This window comes from Saccostrea echinata, unplaced genomic scaffold (genome assembly GCF_033153115.1).
Source record: "Saccostrea echinata isolate AGI-Se365-2 ecotype Australia unplaced genomic scaffold, CSIRO_AGI_Sech_v1 ptg000060l, whole genome shotgun sequence".
NCBI lineage: Eukaryota > Metazoa > Mollusca > Bivalvia > Ostreida > Ostreidae > Saccostrea > Saccostrea echinata.
In genome coordinates this window covers 1,667,127-1,693,415 of record NW_026889809.1, presented here as the reverse complement: position 1 = coordinate 1,693,415, position 26,289 = coordinate 1,667,127, and the positions used below count along the sequence as shown (strand labels likewise).

Here is a 26,289-nt window from a genome sequence, read left to right as displayed (position 1 = left end):
CCATACCAATGGCTAAAAAGTCAGTTTTCTAAAGCCAACAGAAAAATACTTATATACTAATCAATTATGAAAATTGGTAACAAACTTTACTGTGATTTTGAATGGCATTATATAAAGACTGGATTGACAGGTATTGACCCAGCCTGGAGTGGAAAGTACGCCACTGACAGTGGTGGCGTATTGGAAATGTGAAGAGAATACCACTGACTACCGCCTGGACTACAAATACAACCCAAACTCCATGTCATCACCGTCAACTCTCAAAAATGTTCAAGTAATGGCAGCCGTCAGTGGAGGTGTCAACAACATGCAGAGTATTCCTGCTGGTGACTGGTGAGTAGGTTTTTTTCTTGTCTTAGGGTATTCCCCCTGGTGACTGGTGAGTAGGTTTTTTCTTCTGTCTCAGGGTATTCCCCCTGGTGACTAGTGAGTAGGTTTTTTCTTCTGTCTCAGGGTATTCCCCCTGTTGACTGGTGAGTAGGTTTTTTCTTCTGTCTCAGGGTATTCCCCCTGGTGACTGGTGAGTAGATTTTTTTTCTTCTGTCTCAGGATACATAAAATGTTGAATGCACCCCCTGGCTTTTTAAGTAGGTTTTCTCTTCTGTCTCATAGTATACCCCCTGGTGACTGATGAGTAGGTTATCTCATTTATCTCAGGGTATCCTCACCCCCCATCCTGATGATTGGTGATTAAGTTCTTTCTTCTGTCTCAGGATACGTAGCCAATATTGAATGACCCCCCCCCCTCCCCCTTTAGCATCAAGGCTTCTTTAAATATGATTTGAAGTAACTAAAAAAATAAATCATGCTCGAGATTCCACGTTCTCTTTATTTCTTGTTGGACTTTGCTCAGAATTTGTAAGTTTCCATAAAAGGCATGAAACTTGCCTCTGTTTAACTTATAACCATGTTTATTAAAAAGAATGGTTAGAAGATATTCATGAAAGGAGTGCAATGGAGAGATGTAAATTATCCCACTTTAACAACCTACCATAAAATCAATTTATTCATAAGCATACCAAAGATAGAAGAGATTTTTTATGACCAGGGGTCAGGTAGATTTTAAATGGAATAGCCCTTATGTATTTCAAGTATTAAGGTATCTTTATTTTTCTAGGAATGAAGACAACCAACGGGCAACATGGAGGCTTAACGATTTATCAGAACTTAGTGAGGAAGGAAGTCAAGGCAGCATCAGGGCCAAGTTTGAGTTGAAGTCGGGCCCCTCCCGGCCCTCGCCCTCAGCCATCCAGTTCTTGTGTGAGGGAGCATGTCTATCTGGCCTGGAGATGGAGATGGTAGGGCCAGGGTACAGGGTATCCCTACTGAAAAAGAGGTTTGGTGCAGGTAAGTGATCATAATTTACCCTTAGACATTTAAATATGGAATACTGTTTAGGACAGTTATTCTTTCCATGAAGTAGAAAAATTGCTTATTAACTGGTTGAGAAGTATATTAACTAGATTTATTGTGTTTACGGAAGATTTTCTGGAAAAAATTTACATGTACTTACTTAGAAGTTTAAACTTCTAAAATGAAATCATTAAGTCCTACTCTTTTTCTGATGATTTTATTTTTATCAAAGGTAAATATTTGGTGGATCCAGAGGCCCCAGTTTGACCATGTTTGGGATCTAGTTTTATCAAATTACCAATGGGGTGACAGTGACAATTACCTCATTCACAAACTAGTCAATTGACCACAATGCACCTCACTAATGGAGCAGGAATGTCCCAGAATTCCAAACAAAGAAGGCAGATGTACGGGTGATTTATCCTTGGAGTGAGGAAGCAAGGGAAATTAATCTTGTCTACTTACTGTGAAAATTTTTAACTGTCAGAATATACTGTGATATCTATTTCCTGTACAATTTTTAACTTGTAATATTTAAGTAGATATTTGTTTGACATCTCTTTTTGGTTCTTACTGTTAGAGCGATGTGATTTTTTTGGTAAGAAGTGTTCATCACTGTAGCCATTTATGTGATCTAAACTATAGCAGCTGCATTAGAATGAACTGGCATTTAGGAGTCTGCTTTACAGAGTATTTATCCAGTCTTATCAAATGAAAAGTGCTACAACTAACAAGAAGTTTTTTGTGTGTGTTAGGAATACTGGAAGTTTGTAGTTCCAGTGTAGAATTATTTTATGTTTCAGTGACTAGCGTGAGATGTTGCCTTTTGGTTAAGAAGAACCATGGGTGTGACTTGTATGTGCAATATCACATTTTTGCTTGTAATTTCTTTGTTATTGTTTTAAATGGAGGGAATATTTATTCTTATGAATGCAGTATTCATGTCCTAAATGAAGTTGTTCGTTTTAGCATTGAATTCAAATCTAGGAAATGATAATTAAATTTCAGTAGATGTTTATTTTGACACTAGGTTTCAGTTAGTGTTTATGTTGTCATCAGTCGAGGCGTTGCTGGCAGTGCCTTTCCATTTTTTTTTCACTGAATTCCATTCCTGAAACTTTTGCTCTCTCACTCCTACAAAAAGTGGGTCTCTTAGATGACTTGCTCTATGTTGAGATATTATATATTGCCTCACTTTTATCCCGAAAATATAACTCGAATTCAATGAATAAGAATATATGGGGGTTTGTTATCAAGGTTATATAAAATTGAAATTACCATTCTCGGGTCTATGTGCATCCATTTTGAGGTAGCCCCATTGCAATTTCTATTGTATTTTCAGTAAAATAAAAAGTTGACAATGCTGAGACCTATCCGAGAATAAAGTTCAGCCCTCATTTTCTCGTTCTTTTGCACCTGATTTTCATTTCTGGTAGCCTTTTTATAGATGTAGTCATCGACAGCCATTTGACAAGGACACTTTTTCATGAAAAGAAATTCATATATTTGGTAATTTTGTGAGATGTGAAATATATCTACTGCAGTATGACTACGGTATAACTATGATGGAATTTTCGTTATTTTTATAGAAAATTCTGGAATAAAAAAATGCCTCCCACATGCAATTTATCACCGATAAAAAGTTCCACCCACATCTGTTTTTAAGAAAATTGACCTGAGAACCTAACATCAATTTTACTTAGCCATAATTGTTTTATAAAGGTTTTCTCATGGAATGTAGATTAAGTTTAAGTGAATTATTATTTTGAGTGTTTAAAAAAATCTGCACAAAGTAAAAATACCCATTGGAAAAGATCATGGGTAGTAATGTTTCATTGAGTCATAATGTAGAAATAAATTTATTGTAAGATTGAAAATATATTGTAAAATATATTGTAAAATCAGATTGAACTAACATAAGCGTTTTACCATAGGATGAAATTGAGATATTCTGTCCAAGTTAGATCTTGTACTACCATACAAAATAACTTTGATGTTACATTGCCTTGAGCTTTAAGATGTTACACACTCTCTCATCTTAAAACATTCCATACTCGGTTGTACCTTGAGTGTGTGTGACAGTAACGTAGTCTGAAACAGACTGTGATAATTATCCTCATCATATTCCTATGTACACTACTTTTATTACATCACTTATTAAATCATTTTAAATATTAAAAATAACTTGAAAACTATATCGATCAATAAACACAATAAATACTTGTTATCTTCTTAATCATAGATGATTGATTGGTTAAACAAAAGAAAGGAAGACGTTTACAATGTTTTTGGCTTGTTAGTTCACTAGCATTAGTTCAGGATAAAGTGATTGCATGTAATTAAAGCCACTGTTGACTAGGGTTGGCTTTGCAGTAACATCAGATCAGTATGGAGAGAGTGGATGATTACAGAAGCCATGTTGGCTAAAGCTAGTTCTGCAGTAGCTATGATTGAGTATGAAGTGACTGAATGATCGTTAAACCCAATGTTCTGCAGTATCTATGATTGAGTATAAAGTGACTGAATGATTGTAGAACCCAATGTTCTGCAGTAGCTTTGATTGGGAATGAAGTGACTGAATGGTCGTAGAACCTAATGTTTGAGTATGAGGTGACTGAATGATCGTAGTACCCAATGTTCTGCAGTAGCTATGATTGAGTATGAGGTGACTGAATGATCGTAGTACCCAATGTTCTGCAGTAGCTATGATTGAGTATGAGGTGACTGAATGATCGTAGTATCCAATGTTCTGCAGTAGCTTTGAATGAGTATGAAGTGACTGAATGATTATAGACCCCAATGTTCTGCAGTAGCTATGATTGAGTATGAAGTGACTGAATGGTTGAAGAACCCAGTGTTCTGCAGTACCTATGATTGAGTTCAAAGTTACTGAATGGTCATAGGACCCAGTGTTCTGCAGTAGCTAGAATGATCGTAGAACCCAGTGTTCTGCAGTAGCTTTAATTGAGTATGAGGTGACTGAATGATCGGAGAACCCAATGTTTTGCAGTAGCTATGATTGAGATTGAATATGAAGTTACTGAATGATTATAGACTCCAATGTTCTACAGTAGATATGATTGAGTATGAACTGAATGGTTGTAGAACCCAATGTTCTGCAGTAGCTATAATTGAGTATGAAGTGACTGAATGGTCGTAGAACCCAATGTTTGAGTACGAAGTTACTGAATGGTCATAGAACCCAATGTTCTGCAGTAGCTATGATTGAGTATGAAGTGACTGAATGGTCGCAGAACCCAGTGTTCTGCAGTAGCTATGATTGAGTATGAAGTGATTGAATGATTGTAGAACCCAGTGTTCTGCAGTAGCTATGATTGAGTACGAAGTGACTGAATGGTCGTAGAACCCAATGTTCTGCAGTAGCTATGATTGAGTATGAATTGACTGAATGGTCGTAGAACCCAATGTTCTGCAGTAGCTATGATTGAGTACGAAGTGACTGAATGATTGTAGAACACAATGCTGATCAGAGTAAGCTCTGCTGTTGCAATAATTCAGGATGAAGAGACTGGTTGATATAGAAGCCATGTTGGCTAGGCTTCACTCTACAGTAGTATAAGTTCAGGTTGTGGTTACTGGATGATTGTAGGACCAATGCTGATTAGGATTGGTTGTGCAGTAGCAGAAGTTCAGTATTCAGTGATTGAATGATTATAGAAACCAGTGTTGGCTAGCGTTTGTTCTGCTGTAGCTTTGATTTAGTATGAAGTCTCTGGACACAAAAAGCACAGTTGGTACCATATGAAGATTATACCAGTCTCGTTTAAATTCAACATTTCGCAAATTTTATGTTCGATACAATGACTGTATCACATGCAGCAAATACAATCTATTGCTAGGTCGAATGTTAACTGACGTTTTTCATACCAATTTTTAAGCCATTATCTACAAATTGATTTTTTCACTTGCCCGATCATGACAATGAGCACATAAGGGTGTGACCGGTCGACAGTAAATGCTTAAATGCTTACTCCTCCACAGCACCTTATCGCACCTCTGATGTTTTTTAGGGTCTGTGTTTGCTTTGCTCCAAATATATATGTGGTAGTGTAAGATACATGGCATCCTACTAGCTTGGGCTAGTGGGTTAACCCTTTAGCTCAATTGGTAGAGCACTGGACTGGCAAGCCAGAGGCCCCGGGTTCAATCCCCAGCAGAGGCACAAAATGTCTCTGTTACATTTGGCGCCCACGTTGGGACCCGGGTGTTCTCTGGCGGGTGAAAGTGATTGCCCCCAGAACTTCGCCCCACAGGCGTCGGCACTCCAAAAGAGATGAGGACATCTCATTCTCTGGAGGGGGACAATGTGGTAGTGTAAGATACATGGCATCCTACTAGCTTGGGGTAGTGGGTTAACCCTTTAGCTCAATTGGTAGAGCACTGGACTGGCAAGCCAGAGGCCCCGGGTTCAATCCCCAGCAGAGGCACAAAATGTCTCTGTTACATATAGTTCTAATACACTACTGAGCTTGAATCCATGCGTAAAACAACGCGCGCAATGCTATCTTTTTTAAGGTCTGAATCTCCCCTCTTTTTCTTCACAGTAGGTTAACATGTATGGTGTTTGCATTTCAGAAATTCAGAAATTTAGTCAAAAAATTAAAAAAAAATTATTCTGATACCAGTTGAATTTTTTGTTAATGTGTGTTATCTGTCGTGATCGTTATTTGACCGAAATTGTTTTTTTTTTTTCAACGCTTTCCTAAAAGGCTATATTCAGTAAAGACTAATATCTGCCCCCCAAATCAAAGTCTGATGGTAAAATTTCAAATTATGTTCTTAAGCCAGAAGGATATATGTAGACTTCAATGCATTAAACATTTTCATCCACTGCATGTCTTAAGTTAGATATGAAATCAGAAAGTTTCATAAATTCATGTCAATGACTTTGTAAGAAAATATCTAGTATTTTGCGTAAATAATTTGATTGGAAAATATCGAGTGCAGGTCCTCTAAGGCTCACGCCTTGTGATATAATGTGTAGTAGAATGTTTATATCAAGGAAATATGTGAAAATTGATTCTCAGCAAGTTTACTCTGTCTAAAAACGAGTTAAAATTGAACCTAATTCGTACAATTAATAACTGTTTTTAAAAGCATAGTGAAAAACCTTTTGGTTAATATCTTGTGACTTCACAGAGAGACATTTTTTTTCCAAAATCAATAATGCATATTTAGCTTACCTGAGTCGAAGGCTCCGAGCATGTATTCTGGTGTCGAAGAATCCAAATATGGATTTTCCTCCTTCTTTTCAATAGACGATTTAAAATTGTCATCTAAGTGACAAAGTTTTCATCTTTTAAACTAATCTTAGCTGGAAGATCAAGTCGCCTTTGTGATCACCCGTTGTCCGCAGTCTGTCTAGCCGTCCGTCTGTCCATCCGTCTCTAAACTTTCCACATTTTTAACTTCTTCTCAAGAATTACGGGGCCAATATTTACTTCAGTTGATATAAGGCGTCCCTGGATAATGGAGATTCTTAATTGTTGAAATGAAGGACCAAGCCCCCTTCCATGGGAAAATAATCAAGAAAAGGCAAAAATAGGGTGGGGTCATTAAAAAATCTCAAGAACAACTGGGCCAGAAAAGCTGAAACTTATGAGGTGGTGTAGATTCTAATTTCTTCAAATCATGACCTCCGGGGGTAGAGTGTGTTCACAATAGGGGATCAAAGTTTTACAATGAAAAATATAGGTATTAAAATCTTGAAAAAATCATCTTCTTAAGAACCACTGAGCCAGAAAAGCTGAAACTTAAGTGGAAGCTTCCTGGGGTATGTTGATTCTAAATTGTTCAAATTATGACCCCTGGGGATAGAGTGGAGCCACAATAGGGAATCATCTTCTTAAGAACCACTGAGCCAGAAAAGCTGAAACTTAAGCGGAAGCTTCCTGGGGAATGTTGATTATAAATTGTTCAAATCAATACCCCTGGAGATAGGGTGGAGCCACAATAGAGAATCAAAGTTTTACATTGAAATATATAGGAAAAAAATCTTTAAATATCTTCTTCTCAAGAACCATTGGGCCAGAATAGATTAACTTTAGGTGAAAGCTTCCTTAGATAGCATAGATTGTAAATTATTAAGATCATGGTCCCCAGGGAAAAGGGAAGGTCATAGTAGGGAATCAAAGTTTTACATTGAAATATATATAGGAAAAATCTTTAACAATCTTCTCCTCAAGCAAGTACTGCTGAACCAAAAAAAGCTGAAACTTAGGTGGAAGCTTTCTGAGGTAGCGTAGATTGTTAATTGTTCAGATCATGGTCCCCGGGGGGTACGGTGGAGCCACAATAGGGGTTACATTGGGGAAAATCTTTAATACTCCTCAACTCAAGAACAGCACAGCTATGGTGAATCATATTAATGTGGAAGCATTCTCTGGTAGTGTAGATTCTTTTTTTGTTCAATTCCTGGCCCCTGTATATAGGGTGAGCCAAAAAAGTCGATCAAAATTTTGCATAGGAATACATGTACGTTGGGGAAAAATCTGATGCAGAATAGTAGGACCAAATTGACTAAGGTAAGCATTATGGTCCATGGGCCTATCGTCTAGCCTAGTGGTACTTGAAATGATTTTTAATGACCGCATATATTTTTACTTTCTCTTGATTGCGTGGACCCTGAGGTCTATGCAGAAAATATATAAGCGCGGTTAAACCGAATACCATGGGCTTACGTCAGGTTACGCATGCGCGAGAATGCTAAAGAGTTCGCCTCTAAGACAACTTGCCCTTAGAACAATTCACCCTCTTTGAATTAGAATATGCCAATCATTGGCAAACCTCGCTTTAAAATCCGCACATCTTATTTGTGTATTCTTTGAATTTCTCTTTAATATAAATATCCTTATATAAAAACTAAATTCTATGCTACAAGCATTTTAAATAAGTAGGAAGAACTTATATAGATAGCTTAACAGCTTGAACATGTTGAATTAAAAACTTTGTTCAACTACTATGTTTTAAAAGAGAGTCTTTACCATGTTTACCGGCATTAGTTTTGTGCATCAAGGTTCGCAAAATAATTTGATAGACAGTGCTAAATCCAAATATAGCTTGAGTACAGGCCTGTAGCAACGTTTTTCCATGTGGGGGAGAGGGAGAAACATCAAAAAAAAAAATCTGCGTATTACAGATCTGTGCTACACGTGTACCATCTATTTTTTCAATGAGAGAATCTTCCGAAAGGTGGCAGAGGATAGTTTTTTAATGCCAAACATGTGCCGAGGGGGTACACATATACATGCGATACATAAAAACATGTACATGGGGACAGTTTTCCAGGGGCTAATTAATTACACTTCATATTGTTACAGTATTAGATTTATTAATTTATTTAATAAATCTATAATGTATTTCATATGTTTTTAAATTGTAAATATAAATGCATTATTAAATCTTTAAAGGTCACCCAAGTAGAACAGGCAGTACCTGTACTTAATTATTATTGCCTTGGGTTATGAAGGTTCTGGTCTTTGGTCTTTGGTTTGAAGTATTCACTGTTTTCATTGGTTTGGACTTTGTAAGGTTGTGTTTTATTGGTTCAGTATTTTTCCCTCCAAAAAGTTGTTTGTTATGGTCATTCTTTGTCCAGTATTTGTCCAGAGAGGGTTGTATTTACGAAGTTTTATAATTACGACCTTCTGACATTGACAGAGACAATACTTTTCTCTCTTAAGGTAAGATAACATTTATATACTAATTCTAATATGATTTCTAATATTTGATTTAACTGTAAAATCTGTAATTTTGCCAAAGTTAATTCCATAGCACTAGCACAGTCAGAATCTGATTTGAGAGTCAGTATTTAAGGAGTAACTGTTTTATTGAAAGTATTTTTTATTTTATATATATCTACTAGATGTTTTTATGATGATAGGTTTACTTATGTAAACTATGATAATTTGTAGTTTTATGATCTGGACATACGTGTACAGTGAGCCATATTGTGACTACAATGAATGGGAGAGGCTCAGTCCCATAGATTGGTATGATATTTATGATATTAATGTTTTTATATTTTTCAAAGCGTAATATTAAAAGGGGGCATTGATTGTATGTAAATCATGTACAGAGTTACCTCCCTTTATGCAGTGTATCTGTTAACCGCAGATTGTAATTACTATATTGATACGGATATATCAGAATATTTTATGCTATGTATTTATTATTTGTTATTATGATTTTTCAGGGCATTATTCCAAATTCCTTCATTGTTCCATTATTCCAACTATTCTATGTGTTCATCTGTGAATGTAATAAATGGAGATGTCAGTAGAACCCTGAAACGGACTTATTTATATTTCCATGCTCCAGATTTATAATAAGACACCGTTACAAAATGGCGCCCATGTAGGGACCTCTCCTGATTGAACATCATTTCAGATGACACATTCCTAAGAGTGTTCGACTTTCCCGTTGACCAGTTAGATCATCAGTGATCTGTTACACCTGAATAGACACAGCTGTGCGTGTGAATTCTACCACTATATTGGCCAACCCATTGACTTGGACATATATTGCCGGTGATTACTGTGACAAACTGTGAGCTTAATGTCTTGTGTGAGTAGTATCATTTTTTGTGATTGTTGTATATTTTTGCTATGTGACATTGGAGTATCAGCTGATCGGTGAGTTTTTGAACAGATAATTTACAGTGCTTTCAAGCAACTAACAATACATGTATATATTCTAGTTTAACTAGAGGTAGATCATATTATTTTAATAGCTGGCCAGTACTGTTATAGTATTGATCAACAATTTGTCAAAGTGTATATAGGTTTACTATAGTTTAGCTATTTTATTGGGTACCCACATATAAGTTATATTATTTGAAGAATTGAAGTACCGGAGAGGAAGACGTATGGGTAAGTGAGGTATCGCACATTGCGCACCATCCAAGTACCCAGATACCCTTGATTTACTAAATCAGAACTTACAATAATGTAGTAAATAATATCTATCCCTTTTGACAAAGACATCTTGACACTTTGACAGATAATTAATTTGTTGCAGTTGGTCAAGTAGTTTATTTAGTGCTCAAGTATGGTATTTTGAAGTGTAGCCTATTCATTTTGAGTCTGTCGTCTGATCCAGTGTGCAGTGGGTGTTGATACAGTGAAAAGTTGTTTTACATTAAGTTCATATTTTTTTAGAATAATGGTATAGCGTTTTGTCTGTCATCTTCTCCAAACTTCCCTTAAAGTATTGATTTATTTATCATCGGGTTCGGTTTATTTTCTATAGCACTGCCTACTTTGCCGATTGCGTAATTTCGATCGAGCTCGATATCCGCTAAATCTGTTTTAACCGGAAACGACTTTAGGAAACGTGATTTTGTAAACAAAAAGTTAAAATTTGATTTATTTGTTTTATATCTTCAGTGTTTGTTGTTTATTTCTTATTAACTTTGAATACCAGGTACAGTATAGATAGTCTGATACCCTTATTCTTTTTCAGGAGATTTTTGGATCGTAAACGCAGTTTATTTTCAGTTCTTGTTCATTGAATTTGTTACCAGCTGATTTTGACATTTATATTCGATACAGAGCGTTCTACAACTGTTTATATTTCAGCAGATTATTTTTTTTAGTGATTATACAACATTATTTAGAGATCATCATTATCGACATACAGCATTCGTAATTATGTAGATTAGTGTAGTAGTTACACATTGGGTATCATAAGAAATATTGTACTTTGAATTTTGCCTTTAAACTTTAACTGCAGTACCGGAAGTGCAACTTCATACCGGAAGTGCAATTCTACTTTCACTTTTGTTAAGTACATATAACCTTACCCTTTGCAATTAGCTCGCGCATTGAGCTACCCTCCTGTTTAAATACATTGCTTATAAAAAAATCCCTTTTCAGTAGTTCAGTTATGAACTCCCTCCTTTAAATTCATTACATTAAAATTGCCCTGTGTTCTTTATAGTTCAGTTAGAACTACCCTCCTGAAAATTGCATTGTATATTATTTTATTTGTACATAATATTTTATTGCCATTGATCTGTATATACAACCATGTCCGAAGCAAAAGCTAAGACAGCAGACAAATCAGAGACTACAACTGAAACAAAAACAGAGAAACCTTTAGATGCTAGGCCCAAAGAGAAGCCAGCAATTACGACAGAATTTAAAATGGAACCTAAAGGACATAAAGCCGAGGCAGCAGAAAGTACAATGTCAGAGGAAGACATGAAACAGTTCTGGATGGCATTGCAGAAGATGAAGATCAATCCAGAAAGTTTTGTAACTTGGGCAGCCAGTCATTCTATTGCAGAGACCAAATCCAAAGAACCAGTCGCTGCAGCATCATCATCTTCTAAAGATGTTTATCTGAAATCTCCTTTACGGATATCCATGTTCTCAGGTGATGGAAAAGGTGAAACTTCCTATGACCTGTGGAAGTATGAAGTTACCTGTCTTATAAGGGAAGCTCATTCAGAAGAATCCTTATTACAAGCCATTAGGAGATCTGTGAAAGGAGAGGCAGCCAAAGTTGTGATGAGATTAGGAGTTGGTGCCACTGTAGAAGAAATTCTTTCCAAGTTAGACAGCATTTATGGAAATGTTCTGGAAAAAGAAGACATTTTAGCCGAGTTTTACAGTGCTAAACAGCGTGAAGATGAGACCTGTTCAGCTTGGAGCTGCAGGTTAGAGGAAATTCTGAACACTGCCATGAAGTTGGGGAAGGTCCAGAACTATGCGGCAAATGAAATGTTACGTACAATGTTTTATAAAGGTCTGCGACAAGACTTAAAAGATATTTCTGGATACTTATTTCACTCAATTAAGGATTTTGACAAATTAAGAGTAGAAGTGAGAAAGATCGAGACAGAACATCCAGGGCAGACCAAATTAACAAAAGTAAAGCCAGCCATAGTAAAATCAGGGATCTCCTCAGAAAAAACTGCAGTTGATGACGACAAATATGAAGCTTTGCAAGCTCAGATAAACCAGCTGAAGGCAATGCAGCAGCAGCCTTATTATAAACCACCCAACTATAGTTCGTATAACAACAGAAACAGACAGCCTTTTCAAAGAGGAAGAAGAGGACAGTATCCTAGTAGAGGCTACACTCCTAGGATGCCTGAGCCCAGATTTACTACTTTTAAGAAGACTAATCAGCAACAGGATCGGAGATCTGATAAAGTCGTATGTTACAGATGTGGTCAAGAAGGACATATAGCTATTGGTTGCAGAGTCAGAATTGATCATCAGAAATCTTTAAACTACAGATGGCCAAATCCTGGGGACAAGGGTCTGGCAGAAGAAGAAACAGTCCCAACAACTTATCGGAAGAATTAGTAGGAACATCAAATGAGGTTCAAGTGGCTATTAATGGAGTTCCATGTTCTGCATTATTGGACACTGGAGCTACTGTCTCCACAATATCGCAAACATTTTTTGAGACACATCTGCGAGATGGAACAGCACTTTATCCATTAGAGGAACAACTTGACATTGAATGTGCTGATGGGCAGATGATGCCTTATTTGGGATATGTCATTGCAGATTTAGCCACTCATGGACTCTCTTCATTGGAAGTTCTGAAGGAATGTATCTTTTTAGTTGTTCCTGATAGCAAGTATAATGCTAATGTACCTGTTTTGATTGGAACAAATATCTTAAGTCATCTGATGGACATTACCAGAACAGAGTATGGTTCTAGATTTCTTCAGGATGCTGATATGCATGCACCATGGTATCTGGCTTTCAGATGTATTGCTCTTCGACAAAAACAACTAGAAAGGAACAGAAATAGACTTGCTGTTTTGAAGTCAGCAGAGAAATCAAGAATCCTGATTCCACCTAATGGAAAAGTTGTTGTCAACGCATACCTCGACAAGAAAGTTCCATACCAGAAGGTACTAGCCATGTTGCAGCCAACTTTCAAATCTAGCATCCCATCAGACTTAGATATAACTCCTACCTTGCACTACTACAACTGTCAGGATGACAATTTAACACCTGTAGAAGTAAGTAATGTGACAACTCGGACAGTGTCGATAGCACCAGGAGCACTTCTTTGTGAGATGCAGCCTGTTACCATTGCAGAAACCTCTCATCCTAATACATCACCAACAGTATTAGAGAACATCTTTGAGAAGGTCCACATTTCAGAGACTCTGTCAGAACAGGAGAAAGAAAGATGTAAAGGACTTATTTCAGAATTCCAAGACATCTTTTCAACAAGTTCAACTGATATTGGTACTACAGACAAAGTGTATCATCACATAGAGTTGTCAGACACTACACCTTTCAAACAGAAATACAGGCGCATACCACCAGCTATGATTGGAGAAGTCCGAAACCACATACAAGAGCTACTAGCCAGTGGAGTAATTAGACCATCTCACTCTCCATTTTCTTCCAATGTTGTTTTAGTGAAGAAACCAGATGGCTCTTTGAGGATGTGTGTGGATTATAGGCAATTGAATTCCAAAACAGTGAGAGATAATTATGCATTGCCGAGAATAGATGAAATTTTGGACTCGCTTGCCGGTAATCGCTACTTCACCGTTTTAGATATGAAGTCCGGCTATCACCAAATAGAAATTCTTGAAGAACATAAACAAAGAACAGCATTTACAGTCGGACCATTGGGATTCTTTGAATTTAATAAAATGCCTTTCGGATTAGCTAACGCTCCAGCTACCTATCAAAGATTACAGGAACAATGTTTAGGAGATCTCCATATGCAAATTTGTTTTATATATTTAGATGATGTCATTGTTTTTTCTAGGTCTATTGAGGAACATCTTCACCGCCTCAAAGAAGTTTTTGAAAGGTTCCGGAAGTTTGGGTTGAAGTTATCCCCAAAGAAATGTTCTTTCTTCATGAAAAGGGTGAAGTATATAGGACACATTGTGTCTGAAAATGGGGTACAGGCGGACCCTGACAAAGTTATTAAAGTCAAAAACTGGCCTATTCTGAAAAATCCAGAAGACGTACGACAATTTTTAGGATTCGCTGGATATTACAGAAAATTCATTCAGAATTTCTCCAAGATTGCTCGACCTTTGATCGATATCATGGCTACAGGAAAGAAACCAAGAGGAAAAAAGAAACCGCTTCCACCAACATGGACATGGGGACCATCCCAGGAATCAGCATTTAATGCACTTAAGGAAAAGCTAACATCAGCTCCTGTACTTGGTTATCCCAATTTCAACAGTCCATTTGAATTACATACCGATGCATGTCAAAGTGGCTTAGGAGCGGTTCTGTATCAAGAACAAGATGGAGTTAAAAGGGTCATAGCATATGCCAGTAGGGGACTTAGCAAATCAGAAAGAAATTACCCAACCCATAAATTGGAATTTCTAGCATTAAAATGGGCTATTACAGAGAAGTTTTCTGATTACCTCACAGGACAAACTTTCTCTGTCTTCACTGACAACAACCCCTTGACATATGTTTTAACAACAGCCAAATTAGATGCAACTGGCCATAGATGGATAGCTGCTTTATCTTCATACAATTTCAGCATTACGTACAAACCTGGAAAATCCAATACTGATGCAGACATTTTATCAAGATTACCTGAAAGAACAGAAACTATGGATAAAGAAGCTATTAGTGCCATTATTAATTCAGAACATCAACAACCATATATCGAGACCCTTCCAGTTTCCTTGCCTCATTCTGTATGCCAGTTAGTACAACAATCACAAGACAAAGACAGTAGCCATATTGATATAAAAGAAATACAGAGGAATGATGACACCATTTCAATGATGATTGAATACATAAGAGCAGGAAGAAAACCTCCCAAGAATACAGCAAAGAATGAAACAGAGGCTATTCTTCATCGAAATTTCAAGAGGTTAAAGTTGAAAGATGATTTGCTTGTGAGAGAAACCAAAATTGATGGGATTATTCATCATCAGTTCATCATTCCCAATTCATTCAGTCATCTTATACTACAATATCTGCACAATGACATGGGTCATCCCGGAAGAGAAAAGACCATAGCTTTAATAAGAGAGAGATTTTATTGGCCCAAGATGTATATTGATGTCAGCAATTGGATAGAACAGTGTGACAGGTGTATCAAGTTTAAGACTCCTAACAACCAGAGAGCAGAGTTAGTTAACATCAAAACAACTCAACCCTTAGAATTGGTTTGTATGGATTATTTAACCTTGGAACCATCGAAAGGTAATATCCAAAATATCTTGGTGATTACAGACCACTTTACCAAGTATGCTGTAGCAGTACCAACAAAGAACCAGACTGCCCGTACCACAGCAGATGCCATTTTCAACCATTTTATAGTGCACTATGGATTACCTCAAAAATTGCACTCAGACCAAGGAGCTAATTTCTGTAGTAATATCATCAAAGATTTATGTCAACTGACTGGAATTGCCAAATCCCGTACAACACCATACCACCCAATGGGCAACGGTGTCACAGAAAGGTTTAACAGAACACTTATTTCCATGTTAGGCACTTTGGATCCTGAACAGAAACATAACTGGAAAAATTACATCAACCCATTGGTCTATGCATACAACTGTACAACACATGATACAACTGGTTTTTCTCCTTATTTTTTGATGTTCGGCCGAGAACCAAATTTGCCGGTTGACTTAGTCTTTGGAATAGAAAGGAATTCTCAATCAAGTTCAACATCAACTTACTTAGAAAAACTACAGAGGAATCTACAAGATGCATACCAGAAGGCTGAAACAGCAACTAAGAATTCCCAGCTAAAACAAAAATGGCATTATGACACTAAGGTTAGAGGAGTCATTTTGAAAGAAGGAGACCGTGTATTAGTCAAAGTTGTAAGTTTCGACGGGAAGCATAAAATTCAAGACAAGTGGGAAGATAAGCCATACATCATCATAAGTCAGCCCAATTCATCAATACCGGTTTACAAAGTTAAAAGAGAAGATAACCAAGGTAAGTTAAGAATTCTCCACAGAAATCTTTTATTACCATTTGGATCAGCCAAGACACCCATTCCAGTTCCTAGGGCAAGACAGAGGAAAAATAGAGAAGAGTGTAAGAGAGGTCAGGAGCCTGCCATCCTCCATCAGATGGAATCTGATGATGATGAAGATGATCTGTGTCTTACAGTGGAGTACCCTGTAAAGTCTAAGGCATTGTCTGAGGAGGCAGTAGGTTTGAACATTGTAACTGGTGACGACCAGGTAAGTGCTGAAACCATTGATGAGCCAGGGGAAGCGGATAGTGTAGCATCTGATGAGCCAGATGCTAGTGGAATGGTGGATGATATTGATGAAGACAACCTTGATGATGATGGAAGTAATCTGCAAGAAGATGACAACCAAGATGCTTATGATGGCCATGAAGATGATGTTCATGATGACCATGTTGATGATATCCATGCTGATGAGGATGACAGTCCTGATGATATTGAGACAGATGAGTTACCGAGGAGATCAGGACGAGTTAAAAAGAAGCCAGCATGGATGAAGAATTATGTATGTTGTCAACAGATACCACAACAGCCTGAGTGGAAAGAGAAATTGATATACTTTCAGAATATGGCATCACAGCTAACAAAAATGGACAGAGATATGTCAAAAGCATTTTTAAAAATGATTACTGAAAAGTTATAATGTTTTAATTGTATAAATTTTGTTTTAATTTCAGATTTTCCTGATTATGCCAGAGTACCAGATAAGTGGTAAGTCTCCATTTGAATGACGTGGAAGTCATTTAAAAAGGAGGGGAAGTGTGTTACAGTATTAGATTTATTAATTTATTTAATAAATCTATAATGTATTTCATATGTTTTTAAATTGTAAATATAAATGCATTATTAAATCTTTAAAGGTCACCCAAGTAGAACAGGCAGTACCTGTACTTAATTATTATTGCCTTGGGTTATGAAGGTTCTGGTCTTTGGTCTTTGGTTTGAAGTATTCACTGTTTTCATTGGTTTGGACTTTGTAAGGTTGTGTTTTATTGGTTCAGTATTTTTCCCTCCAAAAAGTTGTTTGTTATGGTCATTCTTTGTCCAGTATTTGTCCAGAGAGGGTTGTATTTACGAAGTTTTATAATTACGACCTTCTGACATTGACAGAGACAATACTTTTCTCTCTTAAGGTAAGATAACATTTATATACTAATTCTAATATGATTTCTAATATTTGATTTAACTGTAAAATCTGTAATTTTGCCAAAGTTAATTCCATAGCACTAGCACAGTCAGAATCTGATTTGAGAGTCAGTATTTAAGGAGTAACTGTTTTATTGAAAGTATTTTTTATTTTATATATATCTACTAGATGTTTTTATGATGATAGGTTTACTTATGTAAACTATGATAATTTGTAGTTTTATGATCTGGACATACGTGTACAGTGAGCCATATTGTGACTACAATGAATGGGAGAGGCTCAGTCCCATAGATTGGTATGATATTTATGATATTAATGTTTTTATATTTTTCAAAGCGTAATATTAAAAGGGGGCATTGATTGTATGTAAATCATGTACAGAGTTACCTCCCTTTATGCAGTGTATCTGTTAACCGCAGATTGTAATTACTATATTGATACGGATATATCAGAATATTTTATGCTATGTATTTATTATTTGTTATTATGATTTTTCAGGGCATTATTCCAAATTCCTTCATTGTTCCATTATTCCAACTATTCTATGTGTTCATCTGTGAATGTAATAAATGGAGATGTCAGTAGAACCCTGAAACGGACTTATTTATATTTCCATGCTCCAGATTTATAATAAGACACCGTTACAATATGCCCATGGCTCACAAATTATGTCAACAAATTACATGTATTCTGCCTATTAGAGTGCACATGTACCAAAAAGCACCTGGGGACTCCCCAAATTTTGGCTTGTTTTTCCAAGATTTGGGCCTCAGTCGCACCCATACAACCCACCCCCAGGCCCGAGCGAGCAGGATAAAACACCCAAAAGTCTGTAAATCAATGCATGCCCTTATGAAAATTCACCAATTGATATGGGACCATTCACCTTCCCTCTGAGATACATACCTTCTTCTAAGGCCTACTGCTTTTCATCTGAATTTCCTTGCAACTGACCGCGTGTCTTAGTTTCGCATTTACAACTCTGTACATGATAAGCGTCATAGTGACACCTACATGTTGCACATCATTTTTTTTTCAGCAAGCACTTTGCTACACTGCAAATGTGTCCCATAATTATTCTAATCATTTTTCTACATAAAATATCACATCAAACAAGGGATATCTCAGTTTTTAAAGAAATTTGACGGGTCTTTAGTATGAAACTATCACCCTGCCACCTAAAAACCTAGTACAGATGTCAAATCCAGCCGTTGTGGGTGAATTAATAAATAATGACCACCAAACTGAATTTTTTTGAAAAATTCAACTACTTATAACATATTTTTTACTTATATCTACATATTGCACATGCATTCTAGTTTAAAATCCTGAAGTGGCAATAGAATACACAGTTGGATTAAAAAATTTCAGAATTTCTATTAGTAAAATTTCTTTTGAAAAAAGAAAATATCATTACACTTAAAAAGGCTTTCTAAAATACATAATCACAAGAAATTATAGTTTTTTTATGCTTCAAAATTGTAAAATGGGTATAAATCTAGACCTTGATTGAGTATTTTCTCTTGTATATGTGACAAAAAATTGGCTTTTTGATTGTTATTTTACATTATTTTTTTTCAATTCTGGTTTGAAAAGTTTTAATATAAAAAAAAATATGAAGCAATAAAATTCCCCAAATTCACTTTTTTGTCCGTTAAAGTCAATTCTTTAAATCTAAGCCAAAAAAAAAAAAGAATTTTTATCTATGAGTTCTCTTACAAAAAATACTAGATTATGAAGTGACCCTATTTTACATTATTGTGTTGCTTTCCTGACGTGTGATATGTATTTTATTTAACATTGTTTTAAAAATTATGACACACAATAACCCATTCTTACTTTGTAAATCAATATTGTCGTTTTGATATTTCTCATCGTTTACGGCAGGTTTTTCATATTTTAAAGACCTTAAAACATGATTATTTGCAAAGTGTAATATAAATGAATTTTATTCAAAAATATATGTGAAATGATGAAAACTGTTCCCTGAATTGACTGTAAAATTTCTGTAATTTGTTGATAGACAAAGTGTTTTGAACATCAAATAGTATCAAACATTTTTTTCCAACTTATTTTTAGTAAAGATAATTAAAAAGCATTGGTTTTTTTGTTTGTTTGTATGTTGTTTAACGTCCCTCTCGAGAATTTTTCACTCATATGGAGACGCCACCAATTGCTAGTGGAGAGCTGCAAATTTTGTCCTATACTCGGCACTTACGGTCATTGAGCAGTGAGGGATCTTTTTCGTGCCAGCACCTACTGCGACACGGGACCTCGGTTTATACGGTCTCATCCGAAGGACCGGTCTCCACGTTCCACAGTGGGATTCGAACCCGCGACGTAAGGATCAACTCCTTACTCCGCGACTCTAGAGCAGACGCTCTAACCACTGCGCCAAGCGGGCGACAAAAAGCATTGGTAATTACCGTATAACGGGTATTTCCTGCCGTTGTCCAATTTTTGCGGAATTTTGCGGATAGGACAAATTCGCAAAAATTACAATCGCAAAATATTTTTCAATATTTATTCAGACATTTTATACATGTACATGCAATTATGACAAGTGGTACGTATGTCTGACAGGGTTCTCATTAACGCAAGAACCTGCGTTCCGGACGCAGAAAAAATGTCTGGAACGCAAGGTTTTTAAAAAAATTCGGGTGGTCATTGAAATTCGATTTTAGATGTCAGGACAGGCGCGTAGCTGCCTAGGTGTGTTCCCCGAACATCTACTGGACTAAACCAACATCTTATTATCACACTCAATTAGGGTGCCCTCTAAGGTGTACAGATAGAATCTACAATCATTTATGAACTAGCTTTACCTGTATTTATTGGAGGAGGAATTTTACAGCAACAATAATGTTTGGATCTTTAAGGCATCTCTTCTGAAACATGGTTTCAGCATGGAAAGATTGGTGAAAGATATTTGTTGTTTTAACATTATTATTTTTTTCAGGGGAAATGTAAAAATCTTGAAGATTTTATGCATTAGTTTAAAAAATGCAAAAAATGTTTTATTTTCATAAATAATTTTTTAGCAAAAACTAAAAAAATAAAGCATCTGTTTTTTCTTGACATTTTCTATTAAATATTTATATTATCCATTTATTTAGGGAAACTTTAAACTCTAAAGGATCTTATTAGCAATTAAAACAATCTTGTCATTTTCTCCTACAAAAGCCCCCCAAATTCATAAAAATTAATATAAACTAATATCAATCTTTCCATACTTAAGCCATATTTCAGAGGAGATGTCTTAAAGATCGGTTAAATAAAATTTCCGTGAACATGTAAGTAGCATTCTTTCTTAAACAGGAAAAATCTATCGATCATATGTCATTTTCTTTTCAATATATCTTATTAAATGAGTTAAACAAATTTTGCTTTAGATACTTTTGATTTTATTTAGTTTTAATCACCGTTTCAAAGCATTAATTAAATATTATAGCAATAAATAATTTCAAAATCTTTGTTAGTTTGTATCATAAAACTCAATCACAATATACATGTAATTTATCTTGGTAAAAATCTATCAAGAAGCGTAAGATACGATTATTTGAAAAAAAAAAATCATTTTGACTTTAACCCCCCCCTCCCCGATGAAATTGGGTTTTGGACAATATTTTTAAAGGTAAGTCAAAAATTTTTTGCCCCCACCTCTTTCAAAAACGATGCAACGTGTCTGAATTTGATGTAAATAAAACGGTGCTAACTTTAGATATTGCTCCCAAACAAAGAGGTAGCTATGGTTTAAACAGTGGGGAAAGGGGCAACCTCCCACAGAAGTCTGACAAGTAAAATTTAAATAATTTAAAAAAAAAAACACCTTGAAAATCCTATTTTGTGTGTTCGAATGTGGGGAGAGGTGGACTTTCTCTAACTGTTTGTAGATTTTTTTTACAAGTGCTGGAATATTCGCCAGCGCTCGACCTTACAGCAACAGGGTGTAAGAGGGGGCAACATCTAAATGAAAATTTACATATTAGATCTAGAGAAATAGCCTATACTACAGGAAAAGTCTTTGCTCAGAAAAATGCCCCCCCCCCTTTCGTTCTATGGACCTCAGTGCAAATGCGATGTGAAAAAGTTCTCCATGTTTAATATAGATTAAACAAAGCTAAAAATGTTAAAATGTGGTGTAAGTGATGCTTCAAGTGCCAAATGTTAGGTTAAAAAAAGTTATTCTTGAAAATAATTCATAATAAAATATTTATTACATGTGTATGAAAAAAATATTTGTTTAGTGCCTTCAATTATAGCAAGTATTTAATTAATAAATATGTGCTTTAGTACACAGTTTTATCAGTAAATATCAAATTATTTGATTTTGACTACTTTGTTAAATCAAGATAACACAGGTAAACTCTACCTGGACCCCTTAGAGGGCCTCTTAATTGAGTGTGATAATTAAATAGTTGTTTTAGCTAGTAGATGTTCGGGGAATAAACCCACGTGGAAAGCAATAAGCAAAACTCTATCTAGCGAGCAGAAAGGGCAGAGATTGAAGTACTTATTTTATTGAAAATACTAGACTTAAAAATATCTATATTACAGAAAATTTTTTTTCTCTCTCTCTTCCTCTCTCTGCAAAAATAAAGGGGGTTCCAACATCCGAAACCCCCCCCCCCTCCCTGGATCTGTCAATGGAGATTACAATACCTGCACGCTTAAGCCTCTTTTAATTCTGTTGTTAATTTTAAAGGCTACATTACAATTGTGATAGATACTTAGATCAACTTTTAAATAACGATGAAAATTACAAGTTACATGTAAAAAAAAAAAATTGAATTTAATTACACCTTTGTAAAATCACTAAATCTAGAAATTTTCTTTGATTTTCGTTAAGAAACAGGTGCATATGGTCCACGTATTGCAGTCCTTTTTTAAAGGACAGCAACTTGTTATTTAATTACTAATCGTGGATCTGCAGGATAATGATACTGGTCGAAAAAATCTAACCAAAAGGCATGCAGTCATTTATTGTTGATTATCAAATAATAAAGTTTACCATGTGCGTAAATGTGCAAGGAACTGGAACTCTTGATAAACTTTGACTGTCTAGACTGTGACATGGCGCTGATGTTATCACGAGACCCTGTTATTTGTAGTCGGTCGAGTGAACTGAAGGGATTCTTGCCAAGTGGAAACAAATTACTTTTTTACAATGACAAATAAAGGTTGCATTGTGGTTTTCCAATACTAATTAAAGCGCCTGAAAATTTTCAGATCTAAAGTACGCGTGAAAATGGACTCCATCAGAAGCTCATCACAAATGTAAGTTTTATAAACGTTAAAATTTCTCTTAAAGGGTTTTTATCACGTATCTAAATTTCTTAAAAATGAAACACTATTATATTCTTGAAACATATAATCATCGTTTAATTATGAAATAACGTTGAAAACGGCCGTGATTAGACGATAAAACACCCGTTATATAGGGTCCTCGAAGTAAAAATCTCCACTAATTAGTTAGGGGTCACGTGGTACTGAAACGTCATAGGTGTCAATGGTCAATAGAACTCGTAAAGCTTATCGTAAGAAAAAATATATTGAATAGATTTTTACGCTAAAAATATAGAATACACAATATGGCCGGTTGATATTTTGACATCGACTGTATTCCTTTGGTTATGGACGGTCAATCCTTTATGTATGAACGTCTAGCAGAGAGAAATAACCAGAAAATATGCCGACAATTGGAGATGTCACCGAGAACGAAGCCGTTGACAACTCGGGACTAAATAGAACGAATTACTAAAGTTTAACTTCGTAAACATTTATAAATATGGAATTTTAAATTCTCCTTCTTTATTATTTTAATTAATTATAAATAAATCCGGTATATCTTCTATTTGTTCAAGCAGTGAATATCATGTACTAGAAATGACACTTCCTTAATGGCGCCGTACGCCATTACGAAGTTCACAGCATTCCTACTAGATTCTTTGCGACTTTTAAAAAATGCGTGTTTTCATGTATTATTTTTTAAAGGTATCTTTCCTTTAAATATTATATAGGACAGAAAAAAATCGTGATCGATAAACGATTGTTCTGAATGGAGATAAACGCCATCGCATTTGTAGAAAAAGGCCCCCCTTCCATCTCTCGATGTCCAGGAAATGTGGAAAAAAATTTCTTCGTAAAACCTTTCTTGTGCACATTTGTGCATCCTGAAGCCATAAATGAAACTTTACTAACTGTCAATTATCCAATTATCTCTTAATTATTTTCTAACAGGTTTAACAGACACAACAAATAAGTCCTTTTGTATACACAATAAGTACTTCGCTTGACCAGGATTGACACCTATGACGTCAGAGCAATGGCGCGTAACATCGGCGATCAAAATATGCATATTGAGAAATTCAAACTTTGAATCGCTGAAACATCAAAAATATTAAATTTCTAGCAAAGATTTTTAAATATATGATTTTAATAGCATGTAAACTTTGTCATATCCAAAAATTTTGAGACGTGATAAAAACCCTTTAAAATCTTAAGTTTTATAAACATTAATATTACTCTTAAAATCCAACTGGTTTTGAATAATTTTTTTTTGACTATTTTGACATTGTTTACATATTATACAATCAACCTTATTATTTTACTTCTTCAAATCCTATATGTATAAAAATTAATGATAAGTTTAGAGCAAATGATAGATGTGAGAAGATCTTTAAATAAAGAGTGAATTCATGGGAAATATTTCTGGTACAATATAAATAAACTTTTCAATTATGATAAATGATCAATAAAAGTGACAATCTGTGAGATATATTAAATTTCTCTTTATCATTACTAGTGAGATAAGTCGTGCCATACAACACATATCAAAGTCTGTGTTCGTGGGACTGTGTAGTGCATTGGGGACCTCACAACAGGTGGCCATGAGGAGAGATGTAGTGGGTATCAGTGAAATGATTCAAAATCAAGGTCCAAAATGTGATAGGAGAGTGATGAAAAATGGAAGTCGTAGAGAAGGATTCAGACTTGAAGGATCAGATGTAGACGTTATGTTCTGGCAGAATAATCACCGTGTGATCTGGGAATTATCTCAGTCTCAGTATTACAACACACACAGACAAACACTGATCCTCTGTGACTGTTCTGATAGTCCACCAGGATACACTTTGTTATTTTTACTGACACCAAACGTGGACATTCCGAGAGCTTGTGTTATAATGAATTGTCTATCTAGCTCTCAATACAAAGAGATTATGCTCTCTAAAGTAATACAAGGCTCCACTCCAAATGGACCCTGCGCTAGCGGAACTCTTGGACCAATAAGATATGACCATGCCCACTGTTTTGTTTGTGACTTTTGGCCTCCATCTGCCTCCTCATGGATAGACAGATGTCACTCATGGCCCCAGCCTCATATTGTTGATGATATAGTAAAAAATGGATGTCACTTTGTAGCAATTGGACATAAACTAGGAAGTCATGAAGACCTTGAATGGCGAATTTCTTTCTCTCAAGCAGAGCAAAAACTTGTAAGTGCAATGAACCACTGTCAGTTCTTAACTTATGGTTTGCTTAAATTGTTTTTAACGGAAATAATTAACAAAGGACTAGGTGATGATGATAAATTACTGTGTTCTTATCACATGAAAACAGCAGTTTTCTGGGTGATTCAGCAAAATACAATACCTCACTGGTGTCCACAAAATCTCCTGGGGTGTTTCTGGGTCTGTTTTAAACTCATTTTCAAATGGGTGTATGAGGGGATCTGTCCTAACTTTTTCATTCCAGATAACAACATGTTTCTGAGTAAAATTCATGGCGACAAACAGCATCAATTATTTATTAGACTGTATGGGTTGTATGAGAAGGGTTTAGCATTCCTGCTACACAGTCCTTCCATTAGGTCTTATATTATACATGTCCTTCATAACCCCAGACTCTCCATCTATACAGATGAACATAATCTTGATTTCTGAGGCTGAGTTCGATGTACTCCTCTTTCACGAAATAAACGTCTGTGATTCAATATCCTTATCAAACCTGCAAAACTGTATGAGTACTTTACACACCATAGAACAGATGACAGGTTCATTTCTGATGACACAGTATGATGTCCTTATGCTACAGAGACTTACAGCTTCTGTTCTTCAAAGATTTGTTTTTTTTAGCATACGAGGAAACTTACAAACATAAAAACAAACTGAGGTATCGAGCTGACAAAATGTCCTTACACATGCTGAAATTAGCAGCCAAGTTTGGTTTTATTACTGACATGATATACGTAGCCATGTATTATTACAAAACACTTAGATACATGAAAGCTTTATCTATTATAGAGATAATCAAGGTCAAGTTAGCACAGCCATATGTGTTTTTTAAAAATAAAGTAGATACAGAGATGTATACTGAGGCTGTAGGGGGACAGTCCTGGTCTACAAAGATGAGACAGGCTGTAGCTGAGACTATCAAACCTGACAATGACATATATTACATCAGTGAATTGATACCAGAACAACAGTTTAGTCTAGAGAACTATAAGTGTGTCTTATATATCCCACCCTATATCCTGTTATACATGCTAGAGGTCTTGTGCTATAGACTTGTAGACACAATTAGAGCACAAACAGCTCTAGATCATCTACAGACCCTAGTTCACTATGATCAGGGACAGCTTGTACTTTCCGAACACAGAGACATATCGTGGCAGATTCTGGGGATCTGTCAACATGTGACAGGGAACCTCCAGGCTGCTCTATACTCATACCAACAAGCTCTCAGACAAGCACCTGTCAACAAAATACAGTTACATTAATGAGAATACATGGAATTCGTTCCTGCAT

General features: G+C 35.7%; 1 protein-coding gene, 1 long non-coding RNA gene and 1 pseudogene across 3 annotated transcripts in view; all 3 read left to right on the top strand.

Annotated features, from left to right (window-relative positions):
- The window catches only part of LOC133175006 (F-BAR domain only protein 2-like), a 28,020-nt gene extending 24,445 nt beyond the window's left edge, over nucleotides 1-3,575 (top strand). For both annotated transcript variants that reach the window (XM_061310101.1, XM_061310102.1), the window contains 3 exons: nucleotides 131-333; nucleotides 1,118-1,347; nucleotides 1,586-3,575. In XM_061310101.1, coding sequence (XP_061166085.1) covers nucleotides 131-333; nucleotides 1,118-1,347; nucleotides 1,586-1,620 — 468 coding nt within the window. In that variant the 3' untranslated portion in view covers nucleotides 1,621-3,575. The remainder of the gene's footprint in view (nucleotides 1-130; nucleotides 334-1,117; nucleotides 1,348-1,585) is intronic.
- A 5,116-nt stretch (nucleotides 3,576-8,691) lies between these two features.
- Nucleotides 8,692-9,696, top strand: LOC133175029 (uncharacterized). The gene is made up of 3 exons (XR_009719210.1): nucleotides 8,692-9,056; nucleotides 9,288-9,365; nucleotides 9,569-9,696. It is a non-coding gene; the product is annotated as an uncharacterized LOC133175029 (long non-coding RNA).
- A 13,034-nt stretch (nucleotides 9,697-22,730) lies between these two features.
- LOC133174904 (uncharacterized) lies at nucleotides 22,731-26,289 on the top strand (annotated as a pseudogene).